Raw genomic sequence first — 20,316 nt, 5'->3', positions numbered from 1 at the left:
CTACCCCAAACCCTGACCCTACCCTACCCCTGACCCTGACCTAACCTGACCCCAACCTCACCTGACCCCACCCTAACCCTATCGCTACCCCACCTCACCTTAACCGGACCCTCACCCAACCCTACCCTGATCCACCCCAAGCCCTAAACCTCACCCTTACCCCAAACCCCACCCCTAAACCCCAACTCTAACCCCTAAGCCCCTCTCCCTTCACCCTCACCCCCAGCCCCGACCCCTAACCCCATCCTCCCCTGACCCCGACCTAGCCCTGACCCTCACCCCAACCCTAACCCCAGGCCCAACCCCTAAACAACCCTACCCTAACCCCAGACCTCAACCCCCTAACCCTAACCCCTACCCTCACCCCGACCCCGACCCCTCAACCCCTAACCCCAAGCATCTCAGTCACAGCAGTACATCGGAGGCAGTCTCTCTGGTATCCAGGACTCTCACACTGTAGAGCTGTATAAATCAGACATTTTGAATTGCATACAGATATCAGCAGTGCAGAAGCTGAATAAGTTTGTTCTTGGAACTAAACACCACTACACTATGGGCCAACTATAATTTCAAGTGGTCTTGAACTTCATAGGAGACTGCAGTTAAATTCAGTAATGCATTTTGAAAGTCAGACTACAGGGCAACACAGAGAGACACCACATCTTAACAAAACAATTTATTTTGACTGAGCAAAATGTACAAGGTGTTCAAATGACAGTGAATTTTCTTGACTACATGAATCTACAGATCCACTGCATAGACAAGCAACCAATGGGAGCAGACTGCTTCTTCTACCGCATGTAACTACTTTTTGCCAGACTTCTTGATGCCACCACCAGCTGCCAAAAGAAAGAAAGCCACAATACAGACATCTGAAGCCTATACAGAGGTTTAGTCCCACATGCCAGTTTCTTTTACAACTTCCTTTATTACCACCTCCACTCAATCCCCCATCTAAGAACCTTCACCTCAACCACATTGTTTGTATTATATTCCACGTGACTTTGAGTTAATGTTTTTTGCATAATTTATTTTACTACTTCCTCAACTTCCTCATCAACACATGCTTTATTTTGCATTACGTTACACACCTATTTTTGTCAACAGGACTATGTATCCAGAGACCTCTCGCATCCATTCAAGAAAATCCTCTATTTTGTCCTCTTATTACAGAAGATGTACATCACACAAATCAGTGCTAACAACACTGAAAATCTGTTCATTCATCTCTCTGGCCCTGGTAACCACTGTGGGGTCACGTGGTTGTAACAGCAAAATTTGTCCCACTAAGTCTGAAAATATACTTAAAGGCTTTGCCAACAGCTTTTCCAATAACATTTTTCTCTTCTCCTCCTCCCACACCATGTCTGGGGAGAAAAACCACACAGATTAACAGAAGTTCAGAAAGTTTGCTGATCAATTCTCAGAACAAATGAGCCCCCATCAATGGCTCCACTCCCTTGTCAAGGGCCCTAATTAGTCTTGAGAAATCTTTTGGCAGAAGAGCAAATGCTCATGTGGGTACAGCATGAGTGTCTCCTCATCCCATCTAATCAAGGTGTATTTAAGGCTGTAAGAATACAGACAACAGCAACCTTCCAATAGCAACTAGAGGCCCCAATCAGAATCAAGGCCTTGTTGTACTAAGAACTGGAAGGAGGGGGGGAGGGGGCGCAGTCGCACATGGATCAGCATTCATGTCGCACTTCCTGTCAGTACCTGGCTGGGACCAAGGAAGCTAACAATCCAACCAGCAGACCAAATTCGGTGATGAATCCTGGTCATGTGCCACCTGAGGCATGTTGCACATGCGCTAAGACTAAGTAATGTAGAAACATGAGAGATTGTAAGATCTTCAGGACAGGGGCTATGTAGGGCAGACAGACAACAGAAGGTAGGGAGAAGAGACGGTGAATTTAAAAAAAAAAGTTTTTTTTAAAAAGGTCAACAAAATCTTTTTTGTATTTAAATACTTTTAAAAAATAAACATTTAAAATTAAATTTGCAATTATCATAGATCACAGTACGTTTAGGCCTAAATATAGGCCATTAGAATCATGTACATTACATAAAAAAACAGCACGACACGTTTGCTACCCAAGTATTAAAGAAAGTCAAATCAATGAACTACTAGAAGTCAATGGTTAAGTACACAGAACCAGAGTTGGCTGAAGTGCTAAATTAGCTTTTCACAGCAGTAGCCACTTCCTGCAGATACAAGGAGAATAATTTTATCTCCATTCATTCATTCAGTTTAGTTCAACAACTAATTCATTCAAAGTTAAGAAACTGGGAGTTGAAAAAACTGGAAAGCTTGTTTCACTCTTCCAATCTGTGAGTAATAACACGGTGTGAGAGGATGAGACCTGGTAGTTCCAAAATCTTGAAGTTCAATCCTTGAGGAGGCCACTTAGGGATCTGGGGCAAAAAATTGGTCCTGCTAGTGAAGGCAGGGGGCTGGACTCGATGCCCTTTTGAGATCCCTTCCAGCTCTAGGAGATTGGTATATCTCCAATTATTACCTAAAACATGTTTGATGAACTTTTTCTTATGCATCCTGCACATTTAAGATTGTTTTATTATAAAAATAAAATTCTGTGTTGGTGAGATGAAGTAGTAATGGGATTGTCAACGGGCACAGTTATTAGAATGGACTAGTTTGTGTCTGTCTAGGCAGACCAATGAATCTATTGAGCTAATTGATTGTAATAAGTTTAGTTATATGAATATTGTAAATCACTCAGGACTGGTGCTCAAACAACTAAAACAGATGAAGTAAGAAATCTTAATTGAATCATTCTGGTCTCCATTTATTGCTCATATATTCTTGTGTGTGTTTAATAATTTGAGTAGTATGCAATTAAAAGCAGCTCCCTTTGGAATGTAAAATAACTAAGGCTGTCAAGCGCAGGCATTAACTGCAATTAATTAACTGAAAGCAAAATTAATGCATTAACTTTTTTAACACATTAACTGCATACCTGGGACAGGGTGGAAGACATCGGTGGCAGGGGGGGTTAAGCAGCCCCAACCCACAGCTTCCTGGGTGATGGGGGGACTGGAGCCCTGTACCACAAACCCCCACCGGGGGGGGGGGGAGGGGAGGGGAGAGGAGGCTGGAGCCCCCAGCCCTGACTCTATATTTGAAAATACAGAAACCCCCAAAAATATTTAAACAAATGGTATTCTTATATTGTTTAAACAGTGTGATTAATCGCTTGACAGCCCTGAAAATAACCTAAAGTATAGTCCTTGTTATGTCAGTGTAGCAAAAAACAAAAGATAACTCCTTAACTGTTCCTATCCTTAAGGCAAGCCAGTTATTGAGTGGGCCACTTACTAAGGGGGCCTTTCCCAGAAGCTTTGGTCTTCAGCTCCTCAAGTTTCTTCTGCTCTTCCTTCTGTTTTTGCTTGAAGGCCAAATCTTCCTGAAGAAAAGTCAACATTTGTTAGCATCTTCCCTCCGACCACTGCAGTGAACTGACAAGGGTTTTGTGAAAAACAGTAAACTGGAGGTAAGCAACTGGAAATCGTAAAATTCCAGAAAACAAAAGACCCCCAAAATTATAAATCTCTTCTAAACTAAAGAAGATAGCCATAGAATCATAGAAATGTAAGACTGGAAGGGACCTCAATAGGTCATCTAGTTCAGTGGTTCTCAAACTAGGGCCGCCGCTGCTTGTTCAGGGAAAGCCCCTGGCAGGCCGGCCCAGTTTGTTTACCTGCCACGTCTGCAGGTTCGGCTGATTGCGGCTCCCACTGGCCGCAGTTCGCCGCTCCAGGACAATGGGGGCTGCAGGAAGCAGTGTGGGCCTAGGGACGTGCTGGCCACCCTTCCTGCACCGGCGAACCGCGGCCAATGGGAGCCGCAATCGGCCAAACCTGCGGACACGGCAGGTACACAAACCAGCCCGGCCTGCCAGGGGCTTTCCCTGAACAAGCGGTGGCCCTAGTTTGCAAACCACTGATCTAGTCCATTCCCATCACTCAAGGCAGGACTAAGTAGTAACTAGACCATTCCTGACAGGTGTTTGTCTAACCTGTTCTTAAGAAACCTCCAATGACAGAGATTCCACAACCTCCCTAGGCCAGTGGTTCTCAAACTGTGGGTCGGGACTGACATCTGTTGTTCTTCACTCCTCACACAAGATGACTCCTGGAAATACCTGAGGAACAAAGACTGAACTGGGGGAAGTGCTGGACCAAGGCTAACGGGATTTCTAGCCCATATATCAGTGGTCACCAACCAGTCCATCCTAGAGGATCTCCCCATTGATCGTGATCTCTTAGGGTTGCCGCTAAGACAGGATCGCTGCCTGCCCCAACCCCACACTGCTCCCAGAAGTGGCCAGCGCAGCCCTGGGGGCAGGGGTCTCCCTCCATGCACTGCTCCTGGGAATTGGAAAATATTTAGAAAAGGGCAACAAAAATGATTAGGGGTATGGAGTGTCTGCCATATGAGGAGAGATTAATAAGACTGGGACTTTTCAGCTTGGAAAAAGAGATGACTAAGAGGGGATATGATAATAGTCTATAAAATCATGACTGGTGTGGAGAAAGTAAATAGGGAAGTGTTATTTACTCCTTCTCATAACACATGAAGTAGGGGTCACCAAATAAAATTAATAGGCAGTAGGTTTAAAACAAACAAAATGAACTTTTTTCACACAATGCACAACTCCTTGTCACAGGATGTTGTGAAGGCCAAGGCTATAACAGGGTTCAAAAAAGAACTAGATAAGTTCATGAAGAATAGGTCCATCAATAGCTATTAGCTGGCAAAGAGAGGCTGGAAATGGGCAACACAGGACTGATCACTTGATGATTACATGTTCTGTTCATTCCCTCTGGGGCACCTGGCATTGGCCACTGCCAGAAGATACTGGGCTAGATGGACCTTAGGCCATACTGGGTCAGACCATTCTCATGCTTGCAGGGAGCCGCTGGTGGTGAGCACACTCCCCATCTGGCACCCCAAGTTCCTCCTCCACCCCAACCCTCTGCCCCAAGCATTTCAGGAAAATTTGTCAGACCAGCTACCAATAAGAGTTGGTGGCTGCACTCTGAGGCCACCAAAATTTTTGTTGAGAACTCCTGCATCAGACCACAGCCTCACTATAACCACTTTACCAGTCAAGTTTACCTCCACAAAACCCACTTACAGGTGCCACTGCTCCCCCAACCCTATTCCAAGGTGAGCAAAGTCCCCTCCCGGTAGCCAGACCCTCAGCCCACCCACGAAGGGAAGAGCTCAGCACTGACTCCCACCTCGTCCATGTCCTTTGCCTGTTTCTTCGGTTGCTTCAGAGGTTTCTTCTTACCGCCTACACCAAAGGAAAAGGAAACAGTGAGAGGCAGAGCCGGGTGTTCGCATGAGAGCCCCTCCCCCAGCCCCGGACCCTTTACGGGGGAGGGAGAAAAGAGGAGAGGGGCGCTCGCCCCGGAGCCCTCACGGGGCGAAAGGGAAAGGGAGGAGCGCGAGCGGTGCCCACTCCAGAGCCACGCACGAAGGGACGGCGGGGACACAAAGCCAAGCAAGTCTGTTTCCTCTGGGGCTGATCCGGGAAATGGGACGGGCTCAGCCTCTAGCCGCATTAAAGCGAACCCTAGAGGCCAGCAGGAGAAAAGGGGACACTAGCTTTCTAGAGACCCCGTTACCGTCTCTGCCCGACATAGCGCGGCTCAAGTCTCAGCACCCTCACAAGCACGGCGCTGCCCCGGAAATACAAGCCCGTCGGCTTACCGCTTCCGTCTGACTTTATGCGGCCACCCTACGGGTTCAGGGGCCCGCTTCCGAGTTCACCCGAGAGTGGTCAGCGCTGCGCGTGCCCGAGATAGGGGAGACAAGGGTGTGGAACCGCGGCACGCGCAGAGAAGGGGGCAGCCGGGCGGGCAGGTACCGATAAGGGGTTGCAGGGAGATTGGAGGGAGGGGTCAGCTGGGGGGCGTACAGGGACTATTGGAGGGAGGCACAGAGGGAGTATTGGGGGAAGTGCTTATGAGGTTAATTTCAATAGTCTGCATTATGCAAGAGTTCAGACTAGTTTGTCATGAATTCCATGGAGATTTACATGTAAATCTCTTAGTTTAGAAATTGTATAAATATCAAGAATTGCCTTTCTTTGAATTATTTTTTGAGGCGAGCCCAGTCTTTTGACTCCTTCTGGCACAGTAGTTTTTAAGGTTTCAAGGGTGAAAATGGATTGAATATTAATTTATATCATGTTTTTTGTAAAATCTAAACAAGTCCTATTTGACATAACACGTGAAGATAAGCAACTGAATATTGCAACATGTGCAAGTGCTTATGTACAAGTGCTAGAAGTCTAAATACAAAGATGGGTGAAATGAGAGTAATGATAATAAAGGCATCTTGGTAGAATGAGGATAATCAGTGGGACATGGTAATACAGTAAAAGTTTTTTTAACTGGCATGCTGGGGGAACAAGGCATTCTGGTAAATTAAAAATTCTGGTTAACTCAGAGGGAGGGGTTTGGGGTGGGCTTGTGTGTGGGAGGGGCTGTGGGGCCAGGGCGTGGGAGGGAGTTTGGGGCCAGGAAGAGGCTTGGGGCATAAAAGGAGGCTTGGGGGGCCAGATGGGGGGGTGCTCACCTCTGGCGACTCCCCGTCCCTGCTGCTGCTCCTGGCGGAGGCACAGCCAGGCAGCTCTGCAAGCCGGTACAATCCTGGCCCACAGCCTCCTGAACTGTGTACTCTAACTTTGGTTAAAGAACAGCGGATTGCTAGAGTACATCCTGTAGTATGTGTACAGAATTCTGTGTACAGAATTCTTGGCCAATAGTTTGGTTATAGTTAAGGCTACGATTTAGTCATGGAGGTCATGGCAAACATGCATTCCGTGACTTAACCGGACCTTCGTGATTTCTTCAGCTTAGGCTGTCAGCAGCTGGAGCTGGGGCTATATTCCCCTGCCCCGCGGCTTGTGGCAGGGTCTGCAGCTGGGGCTGTGCGCCCCGTCACACAGCTTGTATGCTTATTTTTAGTAAAGGTCATGGACAGGTCACGGCCTCCATAAATTTTTGTTTATTGCCCGTGACCTATCCACGACTCTTACTAAAAGTAACTATGACAAAATCTTAGCCTTCGTTATAATGAATAGGTGATCAGCTTTCCACAGGCTGTCAACACTGTAGCAAGGTGTCTTCTGCATTCATTGAACTCACTACCTTCAATGGTTATGTTGGATCACAATACAGTGGATGGACAGGTGAGCTCTTGCCTCTACTTGAGCCAATTCCCCGCAGTCCAGCCCTCTGTTTTCACTTAAGCTGGAGAACACAGAGCTCGGCCTACTTGAGCAATGAAACTTGTGACCCTCTAGTTAGTGTTTGCACTGGTGTGAGGAAATATATTTGAAAAAAATCTAACTCTAAGTTAATGAACCGAGGTGTGTTTGTGTGGCAGTTTATCAACAGTCCCATGCAAAAAGCTTGTATTCATTTCCTAGAGTTTTTAAAAAAAATGCTTAACCAGGGGGCAGTCCTGTGGTGGATAGAAGTGCAGCTTCTGATAGAGAAGGTTTTATCTATATACACCCAGCCTCATCAGTCATCTAAAAAGAACCCTAAATCCTATTTAACTACCTGTTGCACCAGATCTACTTGGGACCCAACTTGCTACCAAGTTTTCTGTAGAGAGTCAATGTTTTTGTAAGATTTCTGTCAACAATGAAAACTAAAATGGCTATGGATAAATTTCAGCCAAAGTCCAATTTAAAAGATTTCCAATTAAAAATTGTAAAGTGAAGCCAAACAAAAATTCAAAAGGCATAAAAATTAATACTGAAATTTCACACTAATAGGGTATCTACTTTTGGATGGGGAGTGGGGAACAATGTATATATCTTTCTAGCCTATTTCAGAAAGCAACCCTTTCTGTGGAGCCATTACTAGCTACTTTGATCTTCGTGGTTCATGTCTAGATTTTAGTTTTCCAGATACTCACATGTGGAGAAATTATGTTGAATACTAAATTTGGTACTCCCACTGTTTTACCTCTGTCCCTTGTGTATTTGTCTTTCCCCACCCCAGTATTTAATTTCTCTTGGGGGAAGGGGGAAGGTGTCTTTTTTCCCCCCTTCACTGATCTTTTTTTGTCTTTCCCTTTTTTCCCTCTGCTTCCCCCCACCTCTCCCCAGGATCAGTAGCAGGAATGGAATAGTGCTAAGTTCAAGTGTGGAAGTGTATAGTAAACAGATCCATAGGTAAATTGCTTCTGTGCTTGAGTGTTATGCTTCTTTGTGGCAGTTGCTATTGCTTCCAATTCTGCAAAAGTCCACTACTCAAGGTCCCTTGAGTGAATTAGTAATCAGGCGGCATCATGGCAATATTTATGAATAGTAGGAAGGCAAGAATATATGGCAGAACTGCCATACATAAACATTTTGATGAAAACCATGGAAAGTATCCTAGTGCAGCCTAGGTAAGTGATGGTTGTGGAGCCATCATTAGTGTTAATTTATTGATTTTTAACAAGCACATATGTATTTTTTTACAGCCTTATGTAAGTTAGATTTAAGAGGTATGTATTCATTTCCTTTTCATTTGGTGACTCTTCTTTGCTTCTTTATCCTTGCAGTGGTTTTAATCGGTGATTGGATTCAATATTTAGATCTCATGAGGTGTAATGGTACCATATCTTCAGTGTGGTATGGCATGCAATATCGCCATTTGTTTATACCGAGGAGCCAAAGAATGAATTTACATGTAGTGAGGACTTACTGCTCACCAGTACCTAAGAGGCCTGAGACTAAGACTGCAATGGAAATGGCCATGATACTTTTTCATCGGATGACAGAAGTAGGGAAAGTTTTTGGAAGAAACTCCCTCAAAAGAATCTCTACAACAGTCAAAAGTTGGTGGGATAGATATGAAGAGTTTGTTGGTCTTAATGAAGTTAGAGATGCTCAAGGAAAAGTGACAGAGGTAATTCTTTGCATTGTTAACATACAGAGACAATGTGGAAGGCTACAAGTGATGAGTTGTCTTGTTAAAACATAAGTTCTAGCTTTGAAATATAAAGGAAAACTTGACACTTCTCTGTGGCACCCAGAGTTGGGAGGCTTCTCACCAGCACCTGCCATTAGCATGAGGAAGTCTTGTCTATGCTTGCTGTGGTTCAGTTCCCCAATATCACTAGCCTGTGGTTACATAAACACTGCCTTCCAGGTCTCCGTGGGCCCTGCTGTTTCTTTACAGGTTAATGATAGGTACACTCCAACCCCCGAGTCTTCCATGTATTCCTCTGGAGTGCCCAGCCCCTGTTCCACTGAATGCTTCCAGAATTAACAGATACCCTACTTCCAAAAGAATAGTACACACCAACTTACTAGTTTCACCTCAGGATCACCACTCTGCTCAACACACAGGCCTTAAACACATTTTTAACGACAACAAGAAGTTTATTTAATGCCGAGCAAATATTCAAGTAATAACAAGTAGATGGAAGTATTGGAAATAAAGGATTACATATAAAAGATAGCTCAGTGGTTTGAGCATTGGCCTGCTCAACCCAGGGTAAATAGATGCCAATACTCAATTTCCATGTAATCAGACATATAGATAAACATCTCTTGCCTGAAGAAACCTGTTTTCTTACCTTCTGGTGACCAGACCAAAGACATAGACCTTAAGAGCATAGTTTTCAGTATATACATGTAACTCCTTACATGTTATCAGTACTTTCACAATTATTATGAAGACAAGTGTGACACAGGCTTTCAGTAAAGACCTCACATGACCCTCTTTGGTGAACTAGTATGTAAATACCAGATCTAGGGGATCCCTGTGAGCTAGGACTCAAACGATTAACTCAAAAAAATTAATCGCAATTAAAAAAAAATAATCACAGTTTTAATCACGCTTTTAAACAATAGAATATCAATTGAAATTTATTAACTATTTTGGATGTTTTTCTACATTTTTCAAATATATTTATTTCAATTACAACACAATACAAAGTGTACATATTCACTTTATATTATTTTTATTACAAATATTTGCACTGTAAAAATTATAAACAAAATAAATAGTATTTTTCAGTTTACCTCCTACAAGTACTGTAGTGCAATCTCTTTATCAGGAAAGTGCAACTTACAAATGTAGATTTTGTTTTTGTTTGTTTGTTACATAACTGCACTCAAAAACAAAACAATGTAAAACTTTAGCGCCTACAAGTCCACTCAGTCCTACTTCTTGTGCAGCCAATTGCCAAGAGAAACAAGTTTGTTTACATTTACGGGAGAGAATGCTGCCTGCTTCTTATTGACAATGTCACCTGAAAGCGAGAACAGACATTTGCATGGGACTTTTGTAACCAGCATTGCAAGGTATTTACATGCCAGATATGCTAAACATTCGTATGGCTCTTCATGCTTTGGCTACCATTCCAGAGGACATGCTTCCATGCTGATGACTCTTGTTAAAAAATGTGTTAATTAAATTTGTGACTGAACTCCTTTGGGGAAAAATTATATGTCTCCTGCCTCTGTGTTTTACCTGCATTCTACCATATATTTCATGTTATTGCACTCTCAGATGATGACCCAGCATGTTGTTCATTTTAAGAACACTTTCACTGCAGATTTGGCAAAACACAAAGAGGGTACCAGTGTGAGATTTCTAAAGATAGCTACAGCACTTGACCCAAGAGTTATGAATTTGAAGTGCCTTCCAAAATCTGAGAGGGACGGGATGTGGCACATGCTTTCAGAAGTCTTAAAAGAGCAACATGCTGATGTGGAAACTACAGAACCCGAACCACCAAAAGAGAAAATCAGCCTTCTGCTGGTGGCATCTGACTCAGATAATGAAAATGAACGTACATCGGTCTGCACTGCTTTGGATCATTATCAAGCAGAACCCGTCATCTGTATGGACACATGTCCTCTGGAATGGTGATTGAAGCATGAAGGGCAATTTAGTATCGAGGTTCCCTGCAGAACTGGCAGCCCAGGGTCTATCCCCACTCACCCCTGGGAAGTCCCCTATGCCTCTCTGCTCCACCATCGCCAGTTCATGCTGCTGCTGCTTTTCCTGCAGCTCTTTCTCGGGCTCTTGCTGTCTCTCACGGTCCTCTCACTCCCTTGGACTCAGCTCCAATCCCATCCATCTCTGATCCCCTGATGGGGAACCCGATTGTCAAGACTCCCATCTGGTTGGGGACCAGATTCTTGGGGATGCCTGGCTACCACTCTAGCCATTCCCAGGTCCTCTTGTAGCCCAAGCTGGGTCAGGAATTTGCTCCTTAGAGTGGTCTTCGTCCTTCAGCTGAACGATTAACTGTGCCTTGGTGAACGTCCCAATGCATAACTCTCTCTTTTTGCACAAGATTACAATGTCCTCCTTGAGGAGACGGTGATAGGCCATCACTTCACTGTTCCCAAGTTGCTTTGGACTCACAGGCCTGTGTGCTCTTAGCTCCCCCATGGTTTCCAGGAAGAACCCCTAGTGTGCCAGCCCTTCTCGAGGTCACCACCTCTTTGCCAGAGTCGAGCTGGAGACTCCTCTGCCCCGGGACCGCTCGCTGCAATCTCCAGGGGAACCCTATTACTGCAAATGTCCTTCTCGCTGGTCAGACACTCCCAGTGATTAAATCGCCCCCTGAAACCATCCCTCTCTGAGCCTTCAGCACGCCTGTTCCTCGTTATCCCCCCTTCGTTTTACTGCTCCCCAGTCACTTACTGTAAGAAGCACCATCCATGCGGTGCAGTCCATCCCACCTTTACCACCAGTTGTCACGGAGTCCCCGGGTGATGCTCTGGAACTGCTCCCTACAAAGCCAGTCAGGACTCTGGTGAAGTGTCCTCTCTGTAAGCAGACTGTCTTCAGGGCAAGAAGCTCACATGGCTTCACCTACCTAGGTCTGACCTTGGAGCATTCAGCATCCTCTGCCCTTCCATGTGCTTCCCACAGCAAGTCCGCCCAGGCGGGGTCCTGGGGAAGCCAGAGGGTGCTGCACCCCAACTTCGCAGTCAGACGTGACTCTTAGGTTTATTAGATGACAGGAACATGGCCTGAAACAGAGCTTGTAGGTACAGAGAACAGGACCAATCAATATACCAATCTCCTAGAACTGGAAGGGACCTTGAAAGGTCATTGAGTCCAGCCCCCTGCCTTCACTAGCAGGACCAATTTTTTGCCCCAGATCCCTAAGTGGCTCCCTCAAGGATTGAACTCACAACCCTGGGTTTAACAGGCCAATGCTCAAATCACTGAGCTATCCCTCCCCCCTCAGCCGGTCCATTTTGGGGGGCAGTGAGCCAGACAATCACGTCTGCACTCACTCCACGTCCCCATCCAGCCCCAAACTGAAAAACTCTCCAGCCCCTCCTCCTTTGGGCTTTGTCTCTTTCCCAGGCCAGAAGGTTACCTGATCTCTTTATTCTCCAACACCTTCAGCTGGCACCTTTGTAGAGAAGGGGCCCAGGTCATTAGTTGCCAGAAGACAGAGTATTGGCCATTTTCTGTCCAGCCAGCATCACATCTGCTCTCTAGGGCTCTGCAACAATCACACCCCCTTCTCCCACCACCTAGATACTTAAGAACTGCATAGGGGAAACTGAGGCACTCACACAGTATTCAGAGAAAACATTCTGAACATTCACACAACAGTGCCATGCAAATGCCTGTTCTCACTTTCAGGTGACGTGAACAAGAAGCGGGCAGCATTATCTCCTGCAAATGTAAACAAACTTGTTTGTCTGAGCGATTGGCTGAACAAGAAGTAGAACTGAGTGGACTTGTAGACTCTAACATTTTACATTGTTTTATTTTTGAATGCGGTTTTTTTTATATATAATTCTACATTTGTAAATTCATCTTTCATGATAAAGAGATTTCACTTAATACAAGTACTGTAGTGCATTGAAAAATACTACTTTTTATTTTTACAGTGCAAATATTTATAATAAAAAGTAAAGTGATCACTGAACACTTTGTATTCGTGCAGTTAATTTTTTTAATCATGTGACAGCCCTACTGTAAACCTTATTCATCCCTGTATCCCCTGCTAGTTGACACTGATGTCCCTGGGTCACAAAGACTGCGGATACAGTACTCAGTTTGCCAGTAGAAAGGAGTGTCCTTCATTGACCTTTGGAAAAAGAGCAACTGTATATCTTCTTTGCTGGAAATGAACTGAGGAATGAATTAATATTATGAATGTGTTCAAACCTAGTAGCTCGTCTTCTGGACTTTATTAACTGAGAAATCTCCCTTCTCCAAATTCACATCCATGAAGTCAGCAATTTAGACCTACTTAGTGATAAACGGGAACTTGTTTGCATTCCCTCTTTTCAGGCTGAAAAAGTGTTTATGGTAGCTCGAGGGATCGTACGAGAAGCTCGTGAGAGCATAGAAGCCCATCAAATCAAACTGAAGGAAGTTCGCGATCGTTTGGATCGAGTATCCCGGGAAGACACCCAGTACTTAGAACTGGCTACCCTGGAACACAGATTGCTGCAGGTAAGGGATATGCCAAGAGTTGGAGCTTGGGGACAGTGGGTCCCTTGTTTTTACCTCTACTGATCATTATTGCAAATAGCCAATCCTATTTCTAAAACTGAAACCTAAATTAATCTCTAGTGCCATTGTCTTGGAATGAATTTGGTACTCTACACATTAGAGAGATGGATCATATAGGTTAGGGTTGGAATACACTAGTAAAGCTGTGGAAGAAACCCCAAGATTAAGTGAACATTGAGAATAAATTTTCTACCTAAGGAGGCAGGAGTAGTTGGGACAATGTTCCCTGTAACGCTGGAATTCAATAAGAAAGTCTAGAATTGAATAATTTTTAAAGGCAGAATTTAGTTCATGTGCAGCTAATCTGCTTGACAGGACTGGCTCTAGGTAAAATAATATCTGCATGGCCCCATACATCTTCCTCCCCACTTATGATGTTGTCCATTCCCACCTGGGTGTCCATGATAACCACACCTGCTGCCGCCTGTCTGATTGCAGAACTCCTTAACCTTATTAAAGGCTGTGCACACTCAAAAATAAGTGGCACTTCTACTTGGATCAGAATGCCACTAGGTGGAGCTGACATGCAGCTTTCCAAGCAATGATGTGAGAAGGTCTTCTACCAATTCTGGCACCAGAATTGTTCAAAAGGACAAGAGAAAGAATTAAGGATAACACTCTAGCTGATGGGTCAGGTCAGCGTGTTATGAGACCCCTGGAAGAACAGGGCCTCGTGACTGCATACATTACATAGGGCTAAAGCTCTCACCACTGTCTAGGTCAAGGCTAAGATATAGTTTGTTGTTATCCCTGTTGTACAAGTGGTAAAGTAGAGGCTCTGAGAGAGTGACTCATAGAAGGTTTCACAGGAAGTTGATATCAGAACCAGTCTCATGATTTCCAAGTTTATGTCTCATCCATTAAGACCAAAGTGTCTGCTGAATAAGTATTTTAACTTTTACGTCCCTATTTTCTGCATGTGTACTATGTGGCATCATACTGGATGCTGCTGCAGTACTGACCCTACCCTTGTCACTGTACGCATTTTCCTCCTCAGTGAATGCATTCACACACACAATCTTAATGGTCTGACAGTTAATCATCTTTTATATTGTGAGATTGTTTACTACCTACCTCCTTAATCAACACGTTAGTGGGATAGACAGTTAAGGCAAGATCTGTGAAGTAGCTAAATTCTGGGCTGCACTCAGCCTAGAGTTGGAGGCCAGGGCTGCATAGCCAGAGCCAGGGGGGTCAGTACCCGCTGCCCCACGGTCAGAGCCCGGGGCCACACGGTCAGGTTCCTTAGGTCCCACCCCTGGAGCCTGCTACTCAAACCCCCTCTCCCCGATGTGGGTCAAGAACTCAACTTGCTCCTGCAGCATTGTGCCCCATCTCTCTCCAGAGGCAGTGCAGGGCAGCGCAGCGCATCCAGAAGCAACAAGGAGGAAGTGGGAGGGGACAATGCTTTGCCCCCCGCCCATCGCCGCCCAGGAGACTGTCATGGCTGCACAAAAAGCCCCTGCTGGCCGCATTACAGAAACCTTGCTCTAGTGGAACTCCTAAGGCAGGGGTTCTCAAACTGGGGGTTGGGGCCCCTCAGCGGGTTGCCAGGTTATAACCTGGGGGGTCACGAGCTGTCAGCCTCCACCCCAAATCCCGCTTTGCCTCCAGCATTTATAGTGGTGTTAAATATATAAAAAGATGTTTTTAATTTATTAGGGGGGTTGCACTCAGAGGCTTGCTATGTGAAAGGGGTCACCAGTTCAAAAGTTTGAGAACCACTGTCCTAAGGTGTGTGAAACAGTTTTCTGGAAGTGTCTCATGTTCTGGAGTTGTCTAGATAAGTAAATGAAGATCATGGCATTTACATGCACTTGTTGGGGCCCGGATGTAGGTGGCCAGCTCTAGTGGTTGGAGCACAAGTTGGAGTTGGGCATCAGGTCAAGGATCAGAATCAGGGTCAGAGCCAGAATCAGGTTTGGGGAATCAAGCCAAGGGTTGGAGCCAGAGTTGGGGACTAGAGGTATGGAACCAGGAACAGGTCAGGAAAGCAGGAACAAAGAGCAAAGGAGGGAAACAGGATTCAGGAGTGAGGTAAGAAGGCAGGGTCCGATATAGCAGCCAGGTAGAGCCCAGTTGTGGAGTCAACTTCCTGTGCCTCTCTTTGGTCAGGGCTTCCTTTTTAAATCCAATCAGAGGTCCTGGTGTTCCTACAATCAGGACCCAGAGGAGCCTCCTGATGTAGCTTCAGGTTTCATCATCTCTTTGGTCAATCAGTTAGTAGTGAGCTGCTGGGTGGGAGCTGGGAGCTGACAGCCAACTGGGAACGCAGCAGACCTGGTTCAAGACCCATGGGGTATGACAGTACCCTCTCCCCTAGGGGTATCCTGTGGGGGGGGGGTGCTGGACCAGGTTTCTCCGTGGTTTTTGTGGAACACCTTGAGTAGAGGCATGAATGTTTTCTGCCAGTTCCCACGTACGCGCCTTTGAGCCATACCCTTCCCAGTTGAATAGATACCAGAGTTTGTCTTACTTAAACTTGGAATTGAGGACCTCATCAATGATGTACTCTTCATGGCCTTGCACGCATACCAGTGGAGGAGGTGATTGCACCCACTGAGGGAAGGGGGTTTCTGTATATGTATATGTATAGAATAACACCTGACATTTTGGATAAGGATAGAGAGTCAATGGACATTTTGGCCGTTAGAACCACCACAGCTCAGTGTATCTATACACTGAAGCCAGGGGAAGTTGTCACTGTTTATGACAACATTTGCTGAGAGGGTGGAGGTCAAGGAACTACCCTGACGGGACACCCACTTTTTCAAGCTAATGATAGCTGTGTGTATGTTACAGCCACCACATTGCAAGATATACATATTAATCTTACCACTGCTGCAGGCAATCATATCATTTACTGGCCTGCAGATAGAATGTTGCATGTAGCTCTTAGATTTCAGGTATATTTTAATTGGACTAGAGTAGTGCCTGATCGGTTTCAAAATTTGCTTTCATTGTTACCAGAGGTTCAAAGAATCTCTGAATTGCAAGGGCAAATTCACATAGTTCAGAATATATATCAAGCTGAAAAGAATGCCTTTCATACAGCTTATAGAGTGTCTACTTTATGTACTAAGTATGATGTCTTGTGCTTTGTAACTGAAATTGTACAACAGCCCCATTATGTTATTCCTATGGGAATGTTATAGTTTGTTAGTTAGCTTCGGATTGTGGTGTTGTTGTTGTTGTTTTAACCACGATGCATCTTTACCTGGTCCGGACCAATACCATGAGGCGGTATGACAACCCCTCTTGAGGCGGTAAAAACCCCTAAGCACCGGTGCATTCTAATGCATTTACCTATGCATTACCTTATGCATTTACCTATGCATTACCTTGTTGGCCAACTCAGCAGTTCCCAATACTGCTATAAACTAACCTTGTTGGGGCCTTTCCCCAATACCACTCTGCATCTGATCTTGCTGCACAGTCAATAAGTTCAGATGGCGTGAGCCCAACAGAGACAGACGTCCTCACAGACAGTCCTCCTCCGATACCCCAATAGAGATTTCAAAAGGTCTCATACTTCTCATGTGGCGCCATGGGGTTTGGAGGGGAATGATCCGTAGTAGCCGTCTGTGGGTCCGTGGGCGTTGCCATCCCGGACGAGCCCCCAAATTGTTGGAGAAAAACTCAGTTCTCGCTTTTTCGTTTGGGTGCAGCAAAATCAAATACTTTATTATTTCTCCAGTAATTACAATGGAGGGAGAGAGTGCCATAGGACACAGGGTCGCCCCAGTCCCAGACAGGTCTCTCAACTGGTAAACAATTACAGCAAGTCTTTATACTTTTGTTACAGACAATAACTAGCAATAATACAGACAATAGAGAGCAACAACTACATTTTGTTTATACATAAGCCATTCTGCTATCTTATTTGTCTCACTCCTAGGAAAAGCAAGCCTGCATATTTGGTTATCAGTTACAAGGTCGTAATAACTTTGTACACAGTTCTTTCCCTCTGCCTCACACTATCCTTGCTTCTAGAAGTCTCACGTAATTAGGGTTACAGCTGGCCTAACTCTTGCTAACTGACTGACATGCATTAAGATCCCCTTCAAATCCTTATTAATTCTTTCCCTGCTTCCACAGCTTGTACGTGTGATGCTTGTCTATGCTTGTGCTGTTCGAGGTCAACTGCCAGATCTAAAAGTATCTGTATTGCTTGGGCTGGAAATATGTCATGGCAAATTAAAGTTTGCTCTCTTTTCCTATCTGCCAGCACATAGATGGACACTGCTCATCCTATTTTCCCTCTTGTCCTCCTCTCTGCCCTGGCTGCTGGGAAGGGGCTTTCTACCCTCCTTTACACAGCCTTGGCTGCTGGGACGTGGGATTAGTGGGGTTGGGGATGGAGAAGGAGACAAAAGGAGTATCAAGGAGACTTGAGTTGCAAAGCATAGTGCATAAAAGAGGAAATATAAGAAGACAGAAGTATAGCTGTGAAGATTCTTAAAGGCCAACACAAAGAATGTGAATTGATGTGGTAAAACGTAGGGCATCAATGAAGTATCTTGACGTAGGGGAGATACTGTTGGAGGCTTTCCACTCTTTCCTCCATTTCCCTCCATCCTCCATCCTCTGACAAGGGAAGTGGGTATCTCTGTAGCTTTCTCCTTGTTCATATGTAACCCAGCTCCACTTCTCCATCTCTTTATGTGGTGTGGGAATTATAACCCTAAGAGCATCCCAGTGCCAGAGGGGAAGGAACTCACTGGTATCAGGTAAGGTGACCAATTCAATGTACCCCAACTCACTATGCTTATAATGTGTATCTAAAAGTAGTCATGTAAAATGTATCATTGGAAAATTAATAACTCAGTCATTAATATTCTTGCATGGTGCATGCCCAGGGATGTATAAACAATTATAAATATGTGCTAGAATTATATTCTTAAAATGTGTTTGGCAAGCAATGCAAAAACACAGGCTGCCTTAGACAAAGGAATATGTATTTGCTTCTCTATCCAGCCCAGTCATCAGGCAGAGACAATGAAGGTCTAATTACAAATTAGGTAAACAAAGATATCAAGCTAACAAGTGGGGGAGGAGACAGCATGGCATCTAAAACGCAGTGGGAGAGAGTTTCTTGGTCTGAGTTTTACTTTTAAAAGAATACATTGCAAAGGTTTACTGGTCTATAAAGACAGAGTGGCTGAATCCTAAGTGAAAAGCAATAGAATCAATTGCTTGTATACAATATTACTGTATTATAAAACTGTATTAAGTAAGATCTTTTCTGGAAGCTAATGACACGCTGGTGATTAATGTTGTTGTGAATTGTCTGCATTAACACTACATAAGGAGTTATGGATACCCATTAATAATATGCTTTACAGTCTTTGACCAAGCCAAGGAGGAAACGGTTCCCTCCCATATAGGAGGGAAGCACTTATCTCCCTGTCTCCAATGAGATTAAGCAAGGTGTGACCAAAAACAATGGAAGACCCATTTACATAGAAATCAGTAAGGTGATGGGAAGTCCATAGGAAGGGAAGAACAGCATGAGGTCATCCTGCTTCTTGAAACAAGGTCAATGAACTTTGGAAGATATAAGCAAGGACAGAAGCCGTCTTTGGCATCCATCACTAGACACACATAAGGGAGAAGAACTCTTGCAAGCTGAGGCCTGGTCTACACTGGGGGGGGAGGGGAGGATCGATCTAAGATACATGATTTCAGCTACGAGAATAACGTAGCTGAAGTTGACGTATCTTAGATGGACTTACCTCCCGTCCTCATGGCACGGGATCGATGGCCGCGGCTCCCATGTCAACTCTGCTTCTGCCTCTCACCCTGATGGAGTTCCAGAGTCAACGGGAAGCATGTTCCGGAATCGATTTATCGCATCTAGATGAGACGCGATAAATCGATCCCCAATGGATCGATCGCTACCTGCCAATCAGTGGGTAGTGTGGACATACCCTGAGAAAGTTGAGTCCTTCAGCCAAAGGAGGGGGCGGGAGGGGTTGAAGTCTCTGGAAACTGCATATAGGTGAGACACCTGCATAGGCAAAGATATTTCCTAGATTGACAAGGAAAATCAGTCCTTTGTGCTTCTGTGGAAGGTTCTGACTAAGAGAGTTATCAATGGCTGGGGGGGAAAAGATTGGTAAGAAATCTACTTTGAACAAAAACTGTATTTTACGTCTTAGCCACCCACTAGAAGGCATATTCTGTTTTGTTTTACTTGTAACTTTTTTTTATCTTCATTCCTTATACTTGAACTCACTTAATCCTATGTATATTTTGTTAATAAATTTGTTTTATTTTTATTTTATTATAAACAGCTCAATGCTGTGTTTGAAGGGAAGGGTGTATTTGCCACAGTTAAGATAATAAGCTGTATGTGCTTTTCATAGAATCATAGGACTGGAAGGGACCTCGAAAGGTCATCTAGTACAGTCCCCTGTGTTTTTGTTTCTTTAAAAAAGCAACACACATTATTATTTCCTCTGAAGTGCCCAGGAGAGGGCTGGACACTTCAAGGCACGTAGTTTTGTGGAAATTCAGGACTGGAAGTGTGTTGGGGTCACCTTGCTGGTTGGAAGCCAGAGTGGGGTTGTGGGTCACAGTTGGTGAATCAGGACTGGCTGCATAGCACACAGATACTTATGGTGTAAGCTGCATACTTGTTGCTTATTGTGAGCATCCCAGGCAGAGAACTATAGTAGCAAAAGATTGTGAGGCACTCAGGGTTATAGGGTGAGAGGTGATACAACCCCTCACTGGTGATCTGGATTGCATCTTGAACCCTGTGACAGG

At 44.7% G+C, this 20,316-nt stretch overlaps 2 protein-coding genes across 3 annotated transcripts in view; one reads left to right on the top strand and one right to left on the bottom strand.

Moving 5' to 3' along the window:
- Positions 1 to 661: 661 nt before the first annotated feature.
- Positions 662 to 5,652, bottom strand: TMA7 (translation machinery associated 7 homolog). The gene is made up of 4 exons (XM_039482546.1): positions 5,508 to 5,652; positions 5,269 to 5,324; positions 3,341 to 3,428; positions 662 to 839 (listed from the first exon to the last, which is right to left on the bottom strand). Exons 1-4 carry the CDS (start codon positions 5,593 to 5,595, stop codon positions 805 to 807), a joined length of 267 nt encoding a protein of 88 aa, XP_039338480.1. The 5' UTR covers positions 5,596 to 5,652; the 3' UTR covers positions 662 to 804.
- CCDC51 (coiled-coil domain containing 51) overlaps positions 5,648 to 20,316 on the top strand; it is a 26,781-nt gene continuing 12,112 nt past the window's right edge. Inside the window, exons 1-3 of one of the 2 annotated variants that reach the window (XM_039482544.1) lie at positions 5,648 to 5,896; positions 8,600 to 8,946; positions 13,321 to 13,485. In XM_039482544.1, coding sequence (XP_039338478.1) covers positions 8,638 to 8,946; positions 13,321 to 13,485 — 474 coding nt within the window. In that variant the 5' untranslated portion in view covers positions 5,648 to 5,896; positions 8,600 to 8,637. The remainder of the gene's footprint in view (positions 5,897 to 8,599; positions 8,947 to 13,320; positions 13,486 to 20,316) is intronic. The other variant, XM_039482545.1, reaches the window with a different exon arrangement.

The sequence above is a fragment of the Mauremys reevesii genome, linkage group 7, assembly GCF_016161935.1.
Source record: "Mauremys reevesii isolate NIE-2019 linkage group 7, ASM1616193v1, whole genome shotgun sequence".
Classification (NCBI taxonomy): domain Eukaryota; kingdom Metazoa; phylum Chordata; order Testudines; family Geoemydidae; genus Mauremys; species Mauremys reevesii.
Note: the sequence above shows the minus strand (reverse complement) of the source record. Positions and strands in the feature narration are given on the sequence as shown.

Coding starts and splice junctions, on each gene's coding strand:
- TMA7 (XM_039482546.1), bottom strand. CDS start 5,595: ATGCGGCTAGAGGCTGAGCCCGTCCCATTTCCCGGATCAGCCCCAGAG. Junction 5,325..5,507: donor TGTGTCCCCGCCGTCCCTTC/GTGCGTGGCTCT, acceptor CCTTTGGTGTAG/GCGGTAAGAAGAAACCTCTG. Junction 3,429..5,268: donor AGGCAAAGGACATGGACGAG/GTGGGAGTCAGT, acceptor ACTTTTCTTCAG/GAAGATTTGGCCTTCAAGCA.